Consider the following 22421-nt stretch of genomic DNA (forward strand, 5'->3'; position numbering starts at 1 on the left):
CTTGGTGCCTTTGTCACTAGGAAATGGCCTTCTTTGGGCAGATACAGCACCATGAGCATATGAGGTGGGTAGCACAAGACACCTTTGTATGAACAGCTGTCTCTCCTCCAGACTGACACAGCCCAGTGCCAAGAGGCATGGCTTGGCCAGGAGAGGGGAAGTTGTGTTTCAGTCCCTGCCTGTCGCCTTGGCTGGGCACCTTTTGACATTGCACAACCTCATAACCACGTGGGTCATGCTGCTTGTTCTGAGCACACCCTCCCCCATCTTGGAGGGCTGTCCTTCTAGCTGGATTCACCAGTTCCTACTCAGCCTTTGAGGCCCAGTTGTGGTGCCACTTTCTTCAAGAACCAGCTCTTCCCATCCACAATCATCTCCCCCTCATCTGTTGTTGTTCAGTCGCTCAGTCGTGTCTGACTCTTTGTGACCCCATGGACAGCAGCATGCCAGGCTTTCCTGTCCTTCACTATCTCCCAGAGTTTGCTCAAACTCATGTCCATTGAATCAGTGATACCATCCAACCATCTCATCTTCTGTCATCCCCTTCTCCTTCTACCTTCAATCTTTACCAGCGTCAAGTTCTTTTCCAATGAGTCGGCTCTTCTCATCAGGTGGCCAAAGTTTTGGAGCTTCAGCTTCAGCATCAGTCCTTCCAGTGATTATTCAAGGTTGATTTCATTTAGGATCGATTGGTTTGGTCTCCTTGCTGTCCAAGGGACTCTGAAGAGTCTTCTCCAGCACCAGTTCAAAAGCATCAATTCTTCAGCACTCAGCCTTCTTTATGGTCCAACTCTCACACCCATACATGACTACTGGAAAAACCATAGCTTAGACTGGATGGACCTTTGCCAGAAAAGTGATGTCTCTGCTTTTTAGTACACTATCTAGGTTTGTCATAGCTTTCTTCCAAGGAGCAAGCGTCTTTTGGGCTGCACTCACCATCCACGGTGATTTTGGAGCACAAGAAAATAAAATCTGTCTCTGTTTCCATTGTTTCCCCGTCTATTTGCCTTGAAGTGATGGGATCGGATGCCATGATCTTAGTTTTTTGAATGTTGAGTTTTAAGCCAGCTTTTTCACTCTCTTCTTTCACCTTCATCAACAAGCTCTTTAGTTCCTCTTCACTTTCTGCCATAAGGGTGGTGTCATCTGCATATCTGAGGTTATTGATATTTCTCCTGGCAGTCTTGATTCCAGCTTGAGTTTCATCCAGTCTGGCATTTCTCATGATGTACTCTGCTGCTGTTGCTGCTAAGTTGCTTCAGTCATGTCCGACTCTGTATGACCCCATAGACAGCAGCCCACCAGGCTCCCCCGTCCCTGGGGTTCTCCAGGCAAGAACACTGGAGTGGGTTGCCATTTCCTTCTCCAATGCATGAAAATAAAAAGTGAAAGTGAAGTTGCTCAGTTGTGCCCGACTCTTAGTGACCCCGTGGATTGCAGCCTACCAGGCTCCTCCACCCATCGGATTTTCCAGGCAAGAGTACTAGAGTGGGTTGCTGTTGCCTTCTCCGCATGATGTACTCTACATATAAGTTAAATAAGCAAGGTGACAATATACAGTCTTGACATATTCCTTTCCCAATTTGGAACCGTTGTTCCATGTCCAGTTCTAACTGTTGCTTCTTGACCTGCATACAGGTTTCTCAGAAGGCAGGTAACGTGGTCTGGTATTCCCATCGCTTTAAGAGTTTTCCACGGTTTGTTGTGATCCACACAGTCAAAGGCTTTGGCGTAGTCAATGAAGCAGAAGTAGATGTTTTTCTGGAATTCCCTTGCTTTTTCTATGATCCATCGGATGTTGGCAATTTGATCTCTGGTTCCTCTGCCTTTACTAAAGTCAGTTTGAACATCTGGAGGTTCTCAGTTCATGTACTGTTGAAGCCTACCTTGGAGGATTTTGAGCATTACTTTGCCAGCATGTGAAATTAGTGCAATTGTGCAGTAGTTTGAGCATTCTTCCCTGGTGGCTCAGCTGGTAAAGAATCCGTCTGCAATGTGGGAGACCTGGGTTTGATCCCTGGGTTGGGAAGATCCCCTGGAGAAGGGAAAGGCTACCCACTCCAGTATTCTGGCCTGGAGAATTCCATGCACTGTATAGTCCATGGGGTTGCAAAGAACAATTTTCACTTTCACTTGGAACGTTCTTTGGCATTGCGTTTTCATTGGGATCGGAATGAAAACCGACCTCCTCACCTGGCTTCCTGTAATTATCTGTCTATAAACATTAATTATACTGGAAATGATGGGGAGGTGTTTATACTAGAGCAATAGTTCTCAGCTAGAGGCAGTTTGACCCCCATGGGACATTTGGCAGTGTCTGGAGATACTTTTTGTTCTTACAACTGGGGCAGGGAGCCTGTTACTGGCATCTAGTGGGTTGGAGGGCAGGGCTGCTGTTAACATCTTGCAATGCACAGGACAGCTCCCGCTCTTTCCAAGCAAAGGGTGGTGGTGGTGACAGTCACTGAGTCGTGTCCAGCTCTTTGTGACCCCACGGACTATACAATCCACAGAATTCTCCAGGCCAGAATACTGAAGTGGGTACCCTTTCCCTTCTCCAGGGGATCTTCCCAACCCAGGGATTGAACCCAGGTCTCCCACATTGCAGGTGGATTCTTTACCAGCTGAGGCACAAGGGAAGCCCAAGAATACTGGAGTGGGTAGCCTGTCCCTTCTCCAGGGGATCTTCCTGACCCAGGAATTGAACTGGGGTCTCCTGCATTGCAGGCAGATTCTTTACCAACTGAGCTATCAGGGAAGCCCAAGCAAAGGGTAGTGTTGTCCAAAGGGGCAGCCGTGCCTAGGAGAAACTCTGGATGAGATAATCTCTAGTCTTGAAAATGCTTTATGTCACACTCTGTTATATCGTGGGGGTTTAATATTGTGTGTTTTTTTTAATGTTGAGCATCTTTTCTTTCTTTTTTTAATATTTATTTTTATTTATTTGTTTGGCTGTGTTGGGTGTGCGGGCTTCTCTTTAGTTGTAGCACATGGACTCTAGAGCAAACAGGCTCTCTAGTTGAGGCTTGGACTTGGTTGCCCCGTCATGTGAGATCTTAGTTCGCTGGCCAGGGATGGAATCAGGGTCCCCTACACTGGAAGGTGATTCTTAACCATTGGACCACCAGGGATCGTTGTGTTTTAATGATCCGCGTCAGTGTTACTTTGCAGCCAGATGATAAGTTCTTGGAGGACAGAGACCGTGTGTCTTGAAGGTCTCTCCTGCAAGGGGCCTAGCACACGATTCCTGCGTTTTTGGCCGACAGGAAGATGTAGAGGAAGGATGTATGGATACTCCCTGGCCTGCCTCAGTCCTGCTCTCAGGCGTTTCCCATGAGCTTCTGCTAGGATTCTTTGCCAGTCGGACTCTTACTACATGATACCTTAAGGGAGCCAGACAGGCACCGACTCCTTAGTAGGGCTCTGAGAACCACTGAGTCTCCAGTCTGCACCTCACCATGTGCCTAAGCTGTGGGCTCAGCTGAGAAGATGTTGAGAGAAATCATTAAACTTCAGGTTGCGGGCAGCTATGTATCAGCTTTCTCTATAGCCTGGAGCTAAGAATCCATGAACTGTTTTGTAAATCCATAAACACAGCCTGGGAAATCCCTTAGCAGGATTCTGTAGAAAGAAGAGCTCTGATAGATTTCTCTCAAGTGAAGCATCTCTCAGCATCAGATCTCTGTGTTTGCAGGGATCCAGAGCATGAAGACAAATGGAGGTCTACAAGCCACGTGTGTACATATCTTACAGCTATAAAGCAGGCTAACAAATTGTTAAATGTTCCAGCTTTCTGTCTTGAAAAATACATCTTCATGATGACCTGGAAGGTCAAGTTTGAATTGAGAACGCTCATATTTCTCTGGCCACTTGCTGGAATACTTGGTGATTGTGGGGAGAGTGGGCCCCAGGACCCTCCCGACCCTGCCTGTGGCCTGTCCCTTTATCCTTCACCCCCCAGCTCTGCCTCATTCTTCGAGGGGCCTGGTGTGGGCAACCAGCCTGCATATCCAAGTTCCAGTCACACCTCTTGTATGTGCCACCCACCAATTCAGTCTACCCTGTGGAGGATGAACCTGGGGAAGAGGATTGCAGACTCGAGAAACAGGTTTGGGACCTTTTGGGCAAGGAGTTCCTGGGTCTTGTATGCCTATGGTATGTTCTTAGGAGGTGCAGTGTGGTGGGCACATCCATTGGCCCTACAGTCTTTCTACCCTGTGGGGAGGGGTGAGACCAGATAAGAGTCAGCGGGGAGCCCTCTTATAGTGCTGGCTCAGAGTGAGGTCTCTCATGTCATATCTGAGGGGAGACTCCCTCCCAAAGTCGAAGCAGCTTCATCAAGTGCCCTGGGTCACCTGGAATCTCCTGGAGGCTAACCTTTCACCTTTATCTCCCCCACACACAGACTCAGCAGAAACCTCAAGAGCCATTTTGGAGGGTGAGAACTTTATTGAGATATAATTCATATACTGTACAATTTCCCACTTAAAGTGTGCAATTAGATGACTTTTAGCATTTCAGGTTTTGCAACCATCACCACAGTTAATTTTAGCACATTTCATCACCCGAAAGGAAACTGTGCACCCATACCTCTCATCTCCCAGTCCCTCTGTTACCCTGGTCCTAAGCAACTACTAGTCTACTTTGTCTCTCTAGAGATTTGCACATTCTGGACATTTTATGTAAATGGAATTACAACATTTGTAGTCTTTTATGTTTGGCTTCTTTCACTTACCATGATGTTTTCAAGGTTCAACCATGTGGTAGCATGGATCAATGCTTTATTCTTTTTTACTGCCAAATAATATTCCATGGCATGGCTGTCCCACATGGTGATTATCTACACATCAGTTGAGGGACACACTTGGGTTGCTTCCGGACTGTTCATGGTCTTATCATGGAGCCTTTGTGATTGTACAGACTATGCTTGTCTATGGTTTTCCACTGGGCATCCCCTCTCAGTGATGCCCTGCCACCACTTCCATTGGTAGAGACATCAATACCTCAGTCGCTCATGGTGCCAGAGCAGGGCTGTTTTCCCTCCAGAAGTAATGACGCCCTTCCCACGTGTGTGCCCCCCAATAGCGCCACTTCTACCCGTGTCTATTAAACTCCCTTGTTTAGGTTCATCTGCTTGGCTTTCTCTATAGGACAGGCTGGAAACAGATGCCAAGTTTCCTCCATTAGCTATCACTGAGCTCATGTTCCAACTCATGTAATTCTCTTCTCCTTAGCCAAATGGGAAAGCCCTTATGCTTCAGAACTCTTGGTTCCAAGTGACAGAAACCTAATTTAAATAAAAGTTAATAGCAACTGAAAAGCTTAGGGATGTCTCTTATTTCAGGTGGATCCAGGAGCTCAAATCATGCCAACAAGGTCTCACTCTCTCTCCTTCTCCTCCCTCCCTCTCTTCCCCTGAGTCTTCTCATCCCTTCTTGGCCCTGCTTTTCTCCATGTAAGCTGTATTCTCAGGTCGGGCTTTCCCAAGTGGAGCAAGACAGCCACCAATTGCTCTGGACATTTATTCTGCCTAATTAGTACCTAAAGGAGAGTTTATCTTTCCCAGGAGTTCCAGCAAAAGTCCTAAGTCTGAGACTCACTGGTCAGGCTTGGGTCATGTGTCCACACCAGAACCTATCATTTGGCCAAAAGATGGAATGTTCTGATTGGCCAGGTCTGGGTCTGGGGCCCACCCTCAATTGGAAGCCAGCCCACTGGAAATTTACAAAGACTGATGAACAGGGAGTTCCACAAAAGAAAATCAATGGGGAACGAACACTGGGTACACGTAGCAAATGTCACTGAAATCATGCTATAAACTGACCTGTCTGGGGTCTATCGTACTAACTTATCATACACGTTTAGATATGCCTGAATCCTAGTAGTAGACATACCTAGGCTGAAGCCAAGACCCCTGCTATGTGTGATAAATTAATTTATGAGATTCTAGAAGTTTATATCCAAGATATTACTGTTCCTAAGGAGGGTTTGTAATTGAACATGAACAAATCCTTAGTCCAAGAATTTTTGCCCTGATAGTTGAATTACAGGCTTCCATAGCAGGACAGTGGAGAAAATATTTTTTAATTCAAGAGGCCTTTTGGAGGGACTTCCCTGTTGGTCTGGTGCCTCAGACTCCATGCTCCCAATGTAGGGGGCCTGGGTTCAATTCCTGGTAAGGGAATTAGAGACCACATGCTGCAATTAAGAGTTCTCATGCCACAGCTAAAGATCCTGCATGTTGCAACTGAGACCTAGTGCGGCCAAATAAATATTTAAAAAAAAATTTTTTTAAAAGAGGTCTTCTAGAGACTGATGCGAAGTAAGTAGTTACACATCCTATAGTTACACATATAGGATCTGAATGTCTTTGACATCAGTTCATAGTATTTTCATTTCATAGTATTTTATCCATGCCACGGTTGAGTGGAATCAGGTGGGGGAGGTGGTAGAGGGCCCGGGAGTTATAGACAAGGCACCTGGATGGAGGGGAGAGACCTGGCTGTAGCAGCACAATATAGCTCTTCTCTGAGATTCCCCCCCTCCCTCCTTTTCTCCCCTCCTCCTTCCTTATTCCTTTGTTGCCATGGCAACTGATGATATGCCCTCATCCTCTTCCCCTCTCTGGCTGGATCCAGTCCCCAGGCTCCATCTCTCTGTCTCACCAACCTCACAGGGCTGTTGCCAGCCTCTCTCCACATCCCTAAGCGAGGACACCCAGCTTTGCCCTCTGCCTGCAACGCACTCTCTTGCCTCATTTCTCCACCCCAGGCCCCAGCCTTGCCCCTTCTTTAATCCTGTCCAGGCTTGAGTCAAATTCCCATTTTCCTTCAAGTTGTATGAAAATTAGATTTTTCCCATTCTAACTTGATTTGAAATGCATAAAGAGATCTGTCTCTTGAAACACCTCAAGGTGAGGCAATTTGTGAAGGGAAGAAACATCCTTTACTGCTGCTTCTCTGCTTAATGCAGGGCTAGAGTGAATCACATTCTATTTTTGTAACTAGGTGTATTTTCTGTTTAAAGAATTCCCCCAGCACATCTCTGAGTGAAACAGAAGACTGTATCATAAGGGAAATCACATCTCAAGTTCAAAGGTTGTGAGTTGGTGGGCCTGCAGACTTTTGTTAGGTCCAGAGAGTGCCTAAAAAGATGGAGTCAACAGTTAAAAATCAGCAGGTGTCACTTAAAAAGACTGGATTCCTGGCTGCCCTTAAACTAGACACAGGGTGAAAATGGGCAGGAGGGTGGGAGTGGGGTGGGGCTGCCTCTTTTGCACTGATTCTTCCTTTCTTGTTAGCTCCACCTGGCCAGCTCCCGTCTTTCACCTGCCCCACCCGAGCCAGTGAGTGAGGACTGACATGCGTGTCCCCTCTCAGAGATATTTCCCTCCACAACCTTTAGTGGGAGGAAGGGAGAGAATGGGCAGAATAAAAGGGCAGGTTTTTCAGTCGAGTACCTTTGAAGCCTCTACCCCTAGGTGTGCACAATATAGAGAGATACAGCGGACCTCACAATAGCATTTGAAATACAGTAACATCACTCTTCACATTTATTATCAAAGCAGCTCTGAATCTCATTGACATCCAAACAGACGAGATAGATTTCTCAGCATTCTTTAAAGCAACTTTCAGCTCTGTGTTATACTTGGTCCCAGCTCAGGAAGCTCAGGCAACTCCTGAACCTGTCTGAGTCTCATTCTTATTGGCAGAGTGAGGATGGTTATAGTACTGTCTCACAGGGTGGCTATGGGATGAGATGAGTTGACATGGACGGGACAGAATATACAGTAGCTACAGGGCAAGTGCGTGAGCCCTTCCCTCCTCTCCAAGACATCTTCACAGAAGGTTTGAGCTCAGAGTCTTCTCTCAGGCCGTCTACTGCATCCTTTTGTTCATCGACTTGTTCATTCATTTGCTCCTCAAGCATTGACCGAAGCCCTGGCAGTAGGGTGGTCCCTGCAGCACACAATTAGCTGCTCCAGCTGGGAGGAGAGTGGCTCCATGGCAGAGAATTTCTGGCATATGCCCTACCTAGGGGTGGGGGAAGCTCCCAAGGACACCCCCCCACCTCCCTCCTGCTGACCCCCACCTTCTCAACCAAGGGTTGCCTTGCTCAGCACTTTCTGCCTGGCTTTCCGGTGGCTCTCTTCCAAGACCTGCTTTCTGCCCCAGGACCCTACAAAGGCTCCTTTGATGCAAAGTTTGAGGCAAAGTGACTGTGTCATTTGATACAAATGAGGCTCATGAGGGTAAAAAGTGTAGCTTTATTCTCTTATTTGGGGATTTTCTAGCCCAGAGAAAAGCTAGCTGCTGAATGGGGCTGGGGAGGAAGCCAGGAGGGAGAGGAAACGCCAAGAATTGGGAAACTCAGTGCTTGTGTTAGCCCTGAGATTAGCAGCTGCAAGCCCGGGGTGTGACCTGCACACCAAGAGGTATCTCCCACTCAGCCAGACTCTGCTTCCAGAGCTGGTGGGGGTATGAGCCCCGCCCCCCAACCCCGGACATTGTCTGCGCAGGGACCTTTCCTCCCCCCAGACCACCAGACTCAGCATCCTCAGCAGTTGGGCCTGCTCCCGTGGTCCCTGCCCCCTTTCAAAATGCATAGCACCTGTTCCCCTTCCTCTGGCTGATGGGGTGTCAGGGACCAGAGGGGGATTTCAGAGGATCCACAAAAGCCCCCTACCCCAGAAGGTCTCCCACACTCACTCGAGGGCCAGCCTCATGGGTGGACCACCACAGCACTGCCCCCAGTCTCTATGCTTGGTGGGGGGGGATGGCCTGCACTTAGCCAGACCCCACAGTTGGTTCCAGGATCCTCTGTCCCCACCTTGAAATCCTCAGTGGTTCTTGAACAAGGGACCCTCACTGTCCTTCTGCATTGGGCCCCGAAGATCCTAGAGCTGAGTCCTGATTGCTTCACTTCTCCCGGTTCTTAAAGTCAGGTCTCTGACCCCTACATTCTCTGCCCTTCTCTTACTAACACCTCTCATTTGTAAAGCTGAGCCTGCACCCTGTTATCACATTGTCACCTTGAGTCCCTAAATCACTGACTCTTGGCAGAGGCGTTTGGGGGATTTGTCTCCTGACCCCAGGCACTTTGATGCCACCCCTTTGTTCTTGAGGAACCAAAATGCTTGCCTCCTAACCCTCTCTGTGATCCCCTCTTTCTTAAAGTATAGGAAATTTGCAAGTCCGACGCTCTTAGAGAGCAGCAAACCTAGCCCTCCGAGGGTGCTTAATAAATACCAACTAATGAACCTGCCCCTGCTGCTCCTTCGGCTAATTAAATCTAAATGAGTCACAGACTTTAAATTATGCAACAAGGCTTGGCCAAAACAGCTTAAAAATGCGGGAGTCCTAGCTTTTCTACTGTGCCCTGTGGAAAAAAAATCCCGTCTTTTAATCATGCTTAACCTTCCTGAAAGAACAGTGGCAACCTTTAAATAATGAATGAATGTATATTAGCAAGATTTTCCCCCAAGCTACAACAGAGCCAGATCATAAAAGGGACAGAGGCAGAGACAGGCCTGGGGGGATTCCGGAAGTTTCTGGTGAACTGCGGAGTGCTGGGAGCAATTATTTGGTTGCTCAGAAGCCCAGAGCAAGGGCTGGTGAAGAGCGTGGAGGGGAGGGGTGGAAATATGGCCACTCAGTCTGTGCCTGCCAGCTGTGAGGGGGCTCCCACAGCCCTCGTAGGGGCTGCACGCTCGCTTATCCTCTCTCCTCTCCTTCCTGTCTGGCCTTCACACCCCACCACCCACCCCGCACTCCCCCACCACCGCCCCCAGCCCAAGACCCTCCAGGCCGAGAGCACCATCTTTGCAACTGAACAAAGGTTGAATCACTTCACCTAGAGCAGAGCTCTTGTCACGTCCACGTGTACAAGAGTCATTGAGAATATTGTCAAAAATGCAAATGACCAGTGGGTCCAGAGTGGGGCCTGGGATGCTGCACTTCTAAGATACCTGGGGCTGCTGGTCCTCAGATCCTGTGTTGAGTCACAAGGATTTAGTTTGTAATGAAGCTGAAAATGTTACAATCAACTGGGGCGGTGTTCAAAGTCACCAAACTCTCTGGACACGATCTCAGATCAATTAAATTGCAATTTCTGAAATCAGACTCAAGGCTCTTTGGTCCTATTCTCTCCACCCCCCACCTTTTTATTTTATTATTATTATTTTTTTTTAAACTGAGAGCCTAGGTAATTGGTAGGTCACCCAAATAAAGCCTAGAAAGCTTAACCAACTTGCTTGCCATCGCCTGTTGAAGTGGATTAGAAACGGAGATGGCAGGGAAGTTGGAAGCCAAGCCTGCTCCTCCTTCCCTCCTTGCAGATCTGAGCATTTCCAGGATCCTAGCCTGTCCCTGGGCTCAGGGTTGAAACCTATGTGATTCCACTGGGACAGCAGGCAAGATTCTTCTATCTTTCTCTTCCTAAGACTGCTTGAAACTTTATTATTAGTGCTTAACTGCTTGGGCTAGAGTGGAGTGTACTGTGTAGGATCTGTTATGCTCAGTCTTCAGCAACACAGTGTGAGTGGGATGACAGGATAGATTTTGGGGACAGGGCTCTGTTCTGCGGGATCTGGGACTCAGGAAGGGGAGGGACTCTAGAGGCAGACTGGCCTCCTCCGGCAACCTTGCACCGAGGGGTGTGCCCCCAGGCAAGGCTGAAGCCCTTGTTGTGTAAGATCCTGGGGCCTCAGGCAGAGGTCAAGAGGATGAAGGCAGAGCTGTTCCAGTCCTGTATTGAGAGAAAACTGTGACCTTCTTGCTGTGGTATGTGAGTGAGGCCTTAAGGCAGAAGTGCAGCCATTGACCAGACCCAGCTTGGCCACAGCTGTGCTCCACCCAATTGTCTCAACCCCCACAGGACTGTGATGCTGGGTCAGCACTGAGGCAGGGAGTGGGAGCTGGGCCTAAGAAAGCAGCAAGGTACTGTAGACACAGTTATTTGCTTATCCACTCCTCTCTTTCCCCTCCTCCCCATACTATCAGAATCTTAATTTTGTTCAAGGCTGCAACAGTGTCCAGGCAAAAAACTTACTATACTAAAGATGTCCTGAAGCTAGGAGCAGCAACGTGACCAGTGTGAACCATGAGATGCAAGCAGAAGTCTCTAAGTGGATCTTTCTGGAAAGCTTTTAAGAGGTGGCTTCATTTCTTTTCCCCCTTTGCTGACCAGGAGTTGATACCTGGAGCCATGGCAGCCATATTGAGATTATGAGGCTAAAAGCCATGAAGTGAGTAGGATAAAAGCCATATGCTAAGGATGGTGGAACGAAAAGACGGGTCCTTTATGACTTCCTAGAGAAATTTCACCATCACGGACTGCCTTACCAGGGATTTTGTGAGACATGTAAACTTCTACTTTGTTAAGCCACTGTGACTGGGTTTCTTTTACAGCTAAATGCAATCTTCACATGGGACGTTAGAACAAATGTTCCTAGATTGGAAATGGGAAGAGAAGGTCAAGGCAAGAACGTGGTCCCCAGGAGAGGGGATGGGTGGAGAATTTCCCCTTTTTAGGGGAGGGTCACAGTTGTTGTTATTCAGTCACTAGGTAGTGTCTGACTCTTTGTGATCCCATGGACTGTAGCATGCCAAGCTCCTCTATCCTCTACTATCTCCTGGAGTTTACTCCAATTCATGTCCATTGAGTCAGTAATGCTATCTAACCATCTCATCCTCTGCCACCCACTTCTCATTTTGCCTTCCATCTTTCCCAGCATCAGAGTCTTTTCCACTGAGGCGATTCTTCTCATCAGGTGGCCAAAGTATTGGAGCTTCAGCGGCAGTCCTTCCAATGAATATTCAGGGTTGATTTCCTTTAGGATTGATTGATTTGATCTCTTTACAGTCCAGGGGACTCAAGAATCTTCTCCAGCACTACAATTTGAAAGCATCAATTCTTCAGCGCTCAGCCTTCTTTATAGTCCAACTCTCACATCCGTACATGACTATTGGAAAAATCATAGCTTTGACTATACAGACCTTTGTTGGCAAAGTGAAGTCTCTGCTTTTTAATACACTGTCTAGGTTTGTCATAGCTTACTTCCAAGGAGCAAGCATCTTTTAATTTCATGGCTGCAGTCATTGTCCGCAGTGATTTTGGAGCCCAAGAAAATAAAATCTGTCACTGCTTCAACTTTTTGTCCTTCTATTTGCCATGAAGTGATGGGACCAGATATTATGATCTCACTTTTTTTAATGCTGAGTCTCAAGCCAGCTTTTTTCACTCTCCTCTTTCACCCTCATCAAGACGCTCTTTAGTTCTTCACTTTCTGCCTTTAGAGTTCTATTATCTGCATATCTGAGGGTGTTGATATTTCTCCCAGCAAACTTGATTCCAGCTTGTGATTCATCCTGCCCGGCATGTCACATGATGTACTTTGCATATAAGTTAAATAAGCAGGGTGACAATATACAGTCTTTCCCAATTTTGAAACAGTCTATCGTTCTATATTTGGTTCTAACTTTTACTTCTTGACCCGCATGCAGATTTCTCAGGAGACAGGTAAGGTGGTCTGGTACTTCCATTTCTTTAAGAATTTTCCACAGTTCATTGTGATCCACACAGTCAAAGGCTTTAACATAGTCAATGAAGAAGTAAATGTTTTTCTAGAATTCCCTCACTTTCTTCATGATCCAATGAATGTTGGCAATTTGATCTCCAGTTTCTCTGCCTTTCCAAATCCAACTTGTATATCTGGAAGTTCTTGATTCACGTACTGCTGAAGCCTGGCTTGAAGGATTTTGAGCATATGAAATAAGTGCAATAGCACAGTAGTTTGAACATCCCTTATTTCCTAAGAGATTAAGTTCACATTCCTCAGACCAACATTTAAAACTATAAAATTTGGTTCCAAATCACTTTTACAGGTCTGTTACTATTCACCAGAGTGAGGATGAGCCTACTCCTCTCTTTGAATTAAGATCCCACACTGGTCTGAATTCATGTGAGTTCTCCCTGCTCCTTTCTACCTGTCCCAGGCTTACTGGCCCCTGTGAGCTGCTCTTTTGAGAAGACTTCTGATCACCCTGCGCTCCAGGGCCCTCTTGTTTAATCTCCTTCATCACTGAGGTCTATGTGCCTGCTAGTTTCTTTACAGTTTAGTGTGTATCAGCTGCATCTCCCCAGCAAGGCTGTGAAATCCTCCGAGGCAGGATTTTAGGAATGTATAAGTGTATAAACATCATGTATTTTGGAGTCAGACTTGAGATCTAAGATGGTTTTGGGTGCGTCACTTAACCTCTCTGAGCCTCAGTATCCTTGGCTGTGAAATGGGGATGATATACATGTCTACCTCCCAGGCCTCCATAAAGCTTGTAATCAAGTACCAGGCACATTGGAGATGCTCCGGAAGGGCTTGTGTGTTGACTTGTTGCCTGCTTGGTAACTCCAGGCTGTGCCTTTTTCCTATCCTTTGCATCTCTCTTCGTTTTTCTCTCTCCCTTCCTTCTGATTTCCTACTTTGCAACTGAACTGGGAGGCCTATACCAAATCTGGGGAGTGACCATGAGTTGCTCCCATTTTTACTGAGGGCACATCTTCTCTTACTGGCTCCAGTCTTCTGTCAGAGTAGGAGGAGGGACAGAAGGGAGATTTCATGCCCATTGCTAAGGGGGTGAGAAGAGATGCTAACAGCTGAAGGTTTATTTAGTCTTTCTCTAAAGATTTAATAGGAAAATGGGTGCATTTAATCTAGTTTTATCTGGCAACAGGCTGATTAAATAAATGGTATTATAGCACTTGTTTTTTTCCCAAACTCTCAATTCTATTTGCTCTAGCAGATTAAACATCTGGACCTTAATCTTTTTGATATCCTGATCTCCTCCTTCAGTTCAGTTCGGTCACTCAGTCGTGTCCTACTCTTTGTGACCCCATGGACCACAGCACACCAGGCTTCTCTGTCCTTCACCATCTCCCCAGGCTTGCTCAAACTCACGTCTCTCGAGTCAATGATGCCACCCAACCATCTCATCCTCTGTCGTCCCCTTTTCCTCCTGCCTTCAATCTTTCTCAGCATCAGGGTCTTTTCCAGTGAGTCAGTTCTTCACATTAGGCGGCCAAGTATTGGAGTTTCAGCTTCAAAATCAGTTCTTCCAATGAATATACAGGACTGATTTCCTTTAGGACTGACTGTTTGATCTCCTTGCAGTCCAAGGGACTCTCAAGAGTCTTCTCCAACACCACAGTTCAAAAGCATCAATTCTTTGGCACTCAGCTTTCTTTGTAGTCCAACTCTCACATCCATACATGATTACTGGAAAAACCATAGCTCTGACTAGATGGACCTTTGCTGGCAAAATAATGTCTCTTTTTTTTAATATGCTGTCTAGGTTTGTCATAGCTTTTCTTCCAAGGAGCAAGTGTCTTTTAATTTCATGGCTGCAGTCACCATCTGCAGTGATTTTGGAGCCCCCCAAAATAAAGTCTGCCACTGTTTCCATTGTTTCCCCATCTATTTTCCATGAAGTGATGGGACCATATGCCATGATCTTAGTTTTCTGAATGAGTTTTAAGCCAGCCTTTTCACTTTCTTCTTTCACCGTCATCAAGAAGCTCTTTAGTTCTTCTTCGCTTTCTGCCATAAGGGTGGTGTCATCTGCATATCTGAGGTTATTGATATTTCTCCCCGCAATCTTGATTCCAGCTTGTGCTTCATATAGCCCAGCATTTCTCATAATGTACTCTGCATATAAGTTAAATAAGCAGGGTGACAATGTACAGCCTTGATGTACTCCTTTTCCTATCTGCAACCAGTCTGCTGTTCCATGTCTGGTTCTAATGTTGCTTCTTGACCTGCATACAGATTTCTCAGGAGGCAGGTAACATGGTCTGGTATTCCCATCTCTTTAAGGATTTTCCACAGTTTGTTGTGATCCACTGGTGGCTCAGAGGTTAAAGCGTCTGCCTCCAATGTAGGAGACCTGGGTTCGATCCCTGGGTCGGGAAGATCCCCTGGAGAAGGAAATGGTAACCCACTCCAGTATTCTTGCCTGGAGAATCCCATAGACGGAGAAGCCTGGTAGGCTACAGTCCATGGGGTCACAAAGAGTCAGACACGACTGAGCGACTTCACTTTCACACACTCAAAGGCTTTGGTGTAGTCAATAAAGCAAGATCTTCTCCTTCTTTTGCCTCAATCCTTGCCCCCCGGAAACCCAGATCAAATTAAGAGATGGTGAGAAGTGACCCATAGCAAAAAAATTCTATTGAAACTTTAATGAGAAATGACCATTTTATTTCCTTCAAGTAAATACCTGCCACATGCAGCTACAAATGGGAACAGACGCATTGAATGGGGTGGAAAACAAGAAGTCACTGTGGACTGAAGTGCATGATAATGTGTCCTGACGTTGAATCCCAGGGTGGTCTTCTCTTTTCATGTATTTTCACTCAGCATCACTCAGACAGCCCAACAAGACAGAAATGTATTCTTTTGTTTCTCTTAAAGCAGAGCCTCATGCCCAGAAAGAGGAGGGGGTCCAAAAAAAAAAAAGATTTGACTGATCGCACAGCTGTGTCCATTCGGTTTGCTGCGTTATTCTTGAAGTCTCCTGCACTGGCCATCATTCTCAGCTGGGGCTGGTGGGGTCGGGCAGCTGACAACCTCCTGTGTGTGTGTGTGTGTGTGTGTGTGTGTGTGTGTAGGGGATAGGGGAGTTGAACACACACACACTGGGCCACTTCATTTGTGCCCTCTGTGAGCCCGCTAGTGCCCAAAGTCTGTTCCTTTTAGTCGTTGCTGCCTGCTTATCTGTGTACCTGTCTATTGTAGACAGCTATTAGCTGTGTGTGTGTGTGATTTGAGGGTTGGGCTGTGTGGCCTGTTTGGTTTTGTCCCCCCTCCTTCTACTTTTCCACTTGTTGTGGTTCTAATCAGACATCAGTGCCTCCTCCCCAAGGCCCCTTGGAGTATGCCCAGATTTTGCCCCCACCTCACCCAGGCCTGCACTGCTCAATGATTAGGATACCCGATAGGCCCATCCTGGGCTCCCTGGAGCTTCAGCATCTCTATTCTTGAATTGCATGTTGCTGAGGGCAGGCTCTGAGCCTGTGTGATGGATTGTGTGCAGTCCTGCTCAGGCCAGGGTTAAATGGACCCTTGCCAATGGCATGGCAATGCCCTCTTGACATGTCTGCAGAGCTGGAAGGCGCTTACAGAGTTTTGGCTCTTGTATTAGTTTCCTGTGTTAGTTCTGCTGCTGTCATAAATTGTTACAAATGCAGTGGCTTAAAGCAACTCATTTATTCTCTTACAGTTCTGGAGGTCAGAAATTTAAAATGGCTTTGACAGGGCTGCATCCTTTCTGGTGACTCTAGGAAAGAGCCCATGTTCTTGCCTTTTCTAACTTCTGTAGGCTGCCTGCATTTCTTGGCTCGTGGTCCCACATCACTCCCCGCTCTGCTCCCGTGGCCACATGTTCTCTGCCTCTCACCCTCCTGCCTCCCTCTTATAAGAACCCTTTTGATTACACTGTGCTTATCTGGATAATCCAGGATCACTTCTTCATTTCAAGGCCGTAATTTAATCCCAAAGTCTTTTTTTTTTTTTTTTTATCACATAAGGTGACATATGGGAACTGGGATGTGGACCTCTTTGGGGGCCCTACCTCCCAGCCTCCCTCAGCTCCCCACACCTCAGACAAGATCTATCTAAATGAGAAGATTCAGTGGATCCCAAGTCAGCCCAGTCACGGTATAATTTCTGTGGTTCTGGAAGGGCTTTCTAAACCTCTTCTCCCTACACATGCCTCCTTAACCCACTACCTTCTGAAATCCTCCTCTTGGGAAACAAAGCGTCTTCACCCACAGTGAGAACTCAGGCTTAGTACAAGGCCTAAACACATCTCTTCACACTAAGGTGTAAATGTTTGACAGCAAACCTTTCCTAACAGTGAGTTCTGATTGGGGGAGGGGGGCACAGGTGAGGCAAGGTGGTGCCCAGTGATGGAGAGAGAGCGAAGGCACTTGGAAGTATGACCATAAAGTTTTAATCAAACAGAGCAAAATGGCCACAATGCAGAACAGGTAGTGCTTGGAGAAGAGAAAGAAGATCATCTCCTTGGTGACATAGATTATGTGTATGAAGATGAAGCAGTACAGGAACATGGCGAACTGGTTCTGGGGAAGCAGGAGGTCCTGGAGGCCTCCTGAGAACTGTGGGGAAAGAAGAGAGTGGAAATGACCAGCTGGGGCCTGGACACCAGGCAGACCTGGGCTTCCTTCCTGCTCTTGTCCCTTCCCGAATGTGACCTTAGGCAGGCTGTCTTCCTCACCCAAGGTGAGGGTAATTGTGCCCACCTCACAAGATGGTGAGGAGGAAGAGTGAGACAAGAATGAAAAATTCCAGGCAAGGCTACTGGCACAGAGGGGACTCATCAGTTTTCACTTCTTGAGCCTGGCCTTAGCCCTCCCGAGCCAGGCTGCCGCCCTCCTTTCTCTGTACGCTCCATGCAGCCTGTGGGTCCCACACATGGGCAGTCTCTCTCCTACTCAGAGATCCCCAGATCTGGACACTGGGTCTTGAGCTAGTTCCCTGGAAGGTCTCCCCTGATGCCCCACCTTCTTTGCTGGATGGTGGCCCAATGAGAGGGTATCCCTAGGGCACAAATGACTATCTGATTTTCTGGGTGCTGGTGCGTGTCACATCGGGATAGGCTGCGGTCCTTCAGCCCAGGGTGTGTCTCTCCTGTGGACAGGTAGTAGACAGGGGATGGGGCCTCCCTAAACCCTCGGGGTCTTGGGTGTGGGGAAGGGTCAGTTTTAGCTGTCTGGCTGATTCTGCCTGTGTGTTGCTCTTTTCCAGGATCTATATGATTAAGGTCAAACAGATCCCCATTTAAACTGTAGAAAGCAGTAACATAGAAGTGGAGTAAAAGCTGATGTAACTATTACGGTCTGCAGTTAAGAAGGCATCACACCTATGGTTCATTCTTTAAAATATCTTTTCAACTCATGCCACATTTTTTGTAAGCAGGGTTGGTGATGCTCTGAATTCACTAGAAACATATTCAGAGGTATTTTTCAATACAATAACAACTGTCTACCTACTCACCCACCCACCCAGAAAAAGAGAGTTGGGAATTTACAAATAAACTCAACTCTCCAAGGAAATGCGCAGGAAGCAAAACGCTTTTGTAAAATATTGTTAAAGGTGGGGTTTTGGACACAATACTGTTGAAACAACTACGTAAAATGTGAGGCAAACTGAATAAAACTGAGCAGGGCAGAAAATGACTCCAGTAAAGCCGCCTCTAAAATGAATGGTAAGGAAGGCAGAAGACCAGAGGGGAAGAAACCCGGTGTTCTGGGCTGGGAGTGGAGGGCTGGACAGATACTGTGTTTCTCTGCAGACCTGGTGCGGCTCTGTGTCCATGGACTCTTTGCCACTGTTGGTGGTCTGCAGGCTAATGACTGACATTTGTGATTTTGATAACAAACTGCATTTGTGAAACCTTTTAGACTTTTCAAAACACTTCCAATGGTCTCTTTTTTTAAGTGGAAGACAGAGAGCAGATAGGACTATAAAGATTTCCATCTCCTCCAGCAAGGAGAAAGATTTTCAAACTAAAAAGCAAGTATTTCATGAGCAAGAAAAACAAAAGATAATTGTTAAGAGGCCAGCCTGTGTTCATTGAGAGCAAATCATGCAAAGCCAACCTAATTTTCTTTAAAAAAGAACATGGACCAGTCAGTTGGGGAAATGCTATCATATAATATCTTAATTCTGGGAAACCATTTGACTGTGTGTTCAGTACAGTTTTCTGGACAAGGTAGAGAAATGTGAGCTGGAGAAAATGTAACTCAAGGGTGCTGATTAATGGAACATTGCTAACCTGTAGGGAACTCTTTTAGTGGTATTTACTTTAGGTCATATCCTCCTCAACAATTATAGCAATGACTTGGATAAAGCCAGAAGGCACGTTTCTCAGAACTCAGGATGACTCAGAACTGGGAAGCATAGCTAATACATTACATCCCAATAAAATTAAAAAGTGATGAACGTAGGTTGTTGCATTTGGGTCAAGAAGTGAATTGCATGAGTACATAAAAATGGTAATAGCTAACATTTATTGAGTGCTTACCTCAATGTGCCAGGCTCATTTCAGAGTGCCTCACATGTATTCTTTCATTTAATCCTCCCCACAATCCTATGAGGTAGGTATTGCCTTATAGATGAGCAGCTGCTGCTGCTAAGTCACTTCAGTCACGTTCGACTCTGTGCGACCCCGTAGACCGCAGCCCATCAGGCTCCCCCGTCCCTGGGATTCTCCAGGCAAGAACACTGGAGTGGGTTGCCATTTCCTTCTCCAATTCATGAAAGTGAAAAGTGAAAGTGAAGTTGTTCAGTCGTGTCCGACTCTTCGAAACCCCATGGACTGCAGCCTACCAGGCTCCTCCATCCATGGGATCTTCCAGGCAAGAGTACTGGAGTGGGGTGCCATTGCCTTCTCCGATAGATGAGCAGACCAAGGTTCAAAGAGGATCAGTAATTTGCCCAGTGTCATGAATTCATATGTTTCAGAGCCAGGATTTTAACCTAGAACTGTCTGATTTAAAGCTCAGACAGTGCTGCTTTAAACAATAACATCTTTCATTATTTAGTGCTTATGATGGTCCAGCCACAGTGTTAGGAATTTCCCATCCCATTTAATCACACACAGGCTTTCTTATCCCTGTTTAGGTTAGGGGGGAGTGGCCCATTTCTTGCCAAAAGATATCTAAGTTTTAGTTGACAGCAAGGCAGTGTGATCCAATAGAACAAATGCAGCCCTGAACAGAGGAGGTGTGTGTCTGTGTGTGGTGGGGCCGGGGATGGTTTTATCAAAATCCATCAGCCAGGCTGCAGTGGCGGGTGTCGGGGCTGGGGGTGGGGGAGCATTGGAGGGGACATGGTGGGGGGCGTGGAGGGTGGGGGTGGGTGGGGGTGTCTGCAGTCTAGGCCCAGGCATCTTGTTTTAAGAGATGCCGAGAAGAGAGGAGAGGGGTGGGAATCCAGCCAGAGAGGAAATGTTGAGTTTTCCCTGAGGAGGAAAACCGTGGACAAGGTGGTTCTGGGGCCAACCTTCCTTGAAGAGCTGGATCTGAGTTTAATTAACATGGAAGCTCTAAAGCTGTGAGCGGAGGTAGGGTGGCACGCAGCCACCAAATGGATAAAGTAGGCTTCCTGTGCAGGTCAGCGACGGGCTCCCCTCACCCCTAGTGTCCCACACCCTTGGCCTCCGGGCGGGACCTGGCACCTACCAGGCGGGGCGTCGCCTGCTGCTGCAGCTGCTCCATCACCTCCTCGTGCTGCCGCTGGCGCTCGTTCTCCTCGTGCAGGTACTTGAGCCGCTTGAGCTCAAACTCCATGCGCACCTTCTCCAGCTCCATCTCGGCGTCGCGCTCGCGCACTGGGCTCCCCGGCGCCGCCATGGCTGGGACCGAGGGCAGCTCCGCGAGTTCGGGTCCATCGCCCGCCTGTCCTTTAGTGGCAGCGGGGCCGGCCTTGGAGGACAGTACCTTAGGTGGCCCCGGGCAGCCTACGTCCTCACAAGTTTCCATCTCCTCCAGGTAGTCGTAGGAGGAGTCTGGCTTCGGGGTGTCTGCCTCCTGGGGCTGGAGAGGCAGAAATGAGGGGATGGGAGGAGTCAGTATGGGGCGGCCCCGCCTCCCACCCTACTGTGCACCGGCAGCCCCAGGCCACAGTGCCCCGGGGGTGCTTGAAAGTGTGTTGTGAACTGAAAGCATCTAGACTCAATTCTTAAGAGAAACTTACATGGAGTTATCAGGACCTTGAGAGTTAAGAAGAAGGAGAGGGCAAACTGACAGAGGAATGGCGCCCTAAATTTCCAAGTGGGTGTGTTGGGGGAATTGAGTAGAAGTCTGTCTTCCTGGTGGTCTTCAAATCGCTGCTTGCAGGTGACTCGCCCCATCCCCACAACTAGTTTGAGATCAGTTAGATACCCAGTCGTCTAGAGGTTACAGAAGGAGGAAGAAACCTAGGCTCTGCATTGAGTACCTCTGTATAGGAGGACCCAGATCCCCATTTGTAGGAGGAAGAAAGCCACTCCCGCCCCCCACCCATGGAGAGGTAGATGTGCGTGTGTGTGTGAAAGTCGTGTCTGACTCTTTGAGACCCCATGGACTATAGAGTCCATGGAATTCTTCAGGCCAGAATACTGGAGTGGGTAGCCTTTCCCCTCTCCAGGGGATCTTCCCAACCCAGGGATCGAATCCAGGTCTCCTGCATTGGGGGTAGATTCTTTACCAGATGAGCCACCTGGGAAGTGGAGAGGTAGATAGATGGGGGGGATCAAAGCCAACTTCAGGTGACTTCACAATGTTGTGAAGGCTACCTGGTCTCTGGATGCAGCCAGGTGCCAGTGTGGGGACAGGGTGCATGTCACCCCCTCTTAGTAGCTCTCTGGAATCTCCTAGCTCTCAGCCCCTAGCTTGTGGTGTCCCCATTATGCACTTCCTCCCCTCACTGGGACGGGCTGGGGCAGTGGGAAGAGGCATCCTCCTTACCAATGAAGCCCTTGGCTTTCCTTCAGACATGGGGTCATCAGGCGCCATCTTGGGGAAGGTTGGGCAACTTTCTCCTGCCCCTCGGCCTTCCATCATTTCCCTATCCTCCGTTGCCATCCAGAAAACCACAGCACTGCCAGTTGGGGCCAAAGGACATTTTTTGAGGCATTAACATTTGGCCTCACAAGATTCCACAGCCCAGCCATCATCACAATCGCCTGTCCTCATAATAACCCACATTCCACCAGTCGCTAGGGCCCCTTTAGCAGAGATACCTTTGAGGTGCCTTTTGTGAAGAACTACAGGGTGGGCCTTCAGCACCCCTAGGGACCACTTTGAAAACTAGAATTCCCCCACTTGAAACCCAGAATTCCATCAATTGAAGTTTCTTCTCCTGAAGTTCCTCTTTTAAATGCAGGCTGTATTGAGATGATTCAGAATTAGCTCCACAAACCTTGTTATGGGCTGGATTTTGTCCTCTCACCCCCCACACTCATATGTTGAAGTCCTAGCCCCCAGTACCTTAGAATGTGACTTCATGAAGAGATAAGGGTCTTTACAGAGGTGATTATGTTAAATGAGGTCATTAGGGTGGGTCCTTATCCAGTATGACTGAGGAAACGTAAACACAGAGGTGCACCTGAGGAGATGATGTGAAGTTGAGGGAGAAGATGGCCATCTGAAGACCAAAGAGACAGGTCTCATATTAGAGCTCTCCAGAGAACCAACAGGAGCCCCATCTTATACGTTCAAATAGAACTTATTAAGAAGGGGCTCAGGTGATTATGGAAGCTGAGAAGTGCACGGTCTGCTGTCAGAAAGTGGGAGACTCCTGAAAGCTGATGTATAACTTCCAGCCTGAGTCTGAAGGCCTAGTAACCAGGAGTGCTGCTGAT

The 22421-nt window shown here is 47.6% G+C and overlaps 1 protein-coding gene across 1 annotated transcript in view; it reads right to left on the reverse strand.

Annotated features, from left to right (window-relative positions):
• TMEM247 (transmembrane protein 247) overlaps positions 1 to 21642 on the reverse strand; it is a 33535-nt gene extending 11893 nt beyond the window's left edge. The window contains exons 1-3 of the mRNA XM_070380200.1: positions 21526 to 21642; positions 20260 to 20613; positions 16997 to 17172 (exon numbers count right to left, since the gene is read on the reverse strand). Of these exons, the coding sequence (XP_070236301.1) occupies positions 16997 to 17172; positions 20260 to 20613; positions 21526 to 21642 (647 nt within the window). The remainder of the gene's footprint in view (positions 1 to 16996; positions 17173 to 20259; positions 20614 to 21525) is intronic.
• Between the last annotated feature and the right edge of the window lie 779 nt (positions 21643 to 22421).

Source organism: Bos mutus, chromosome 11 (assembly GCF_027580195.1).
Source record: "Bos mutus isolate GX-2022 chromosome 11, NWIPB_WYAK_1.1, whole genome shotgun sequence".
Classification (NCBI taxonomy): Eukaryota; Metazoa; Chordata; class Mammalia; order Artiodactyla; family Bovidae; genus Bos; species Bos mutus.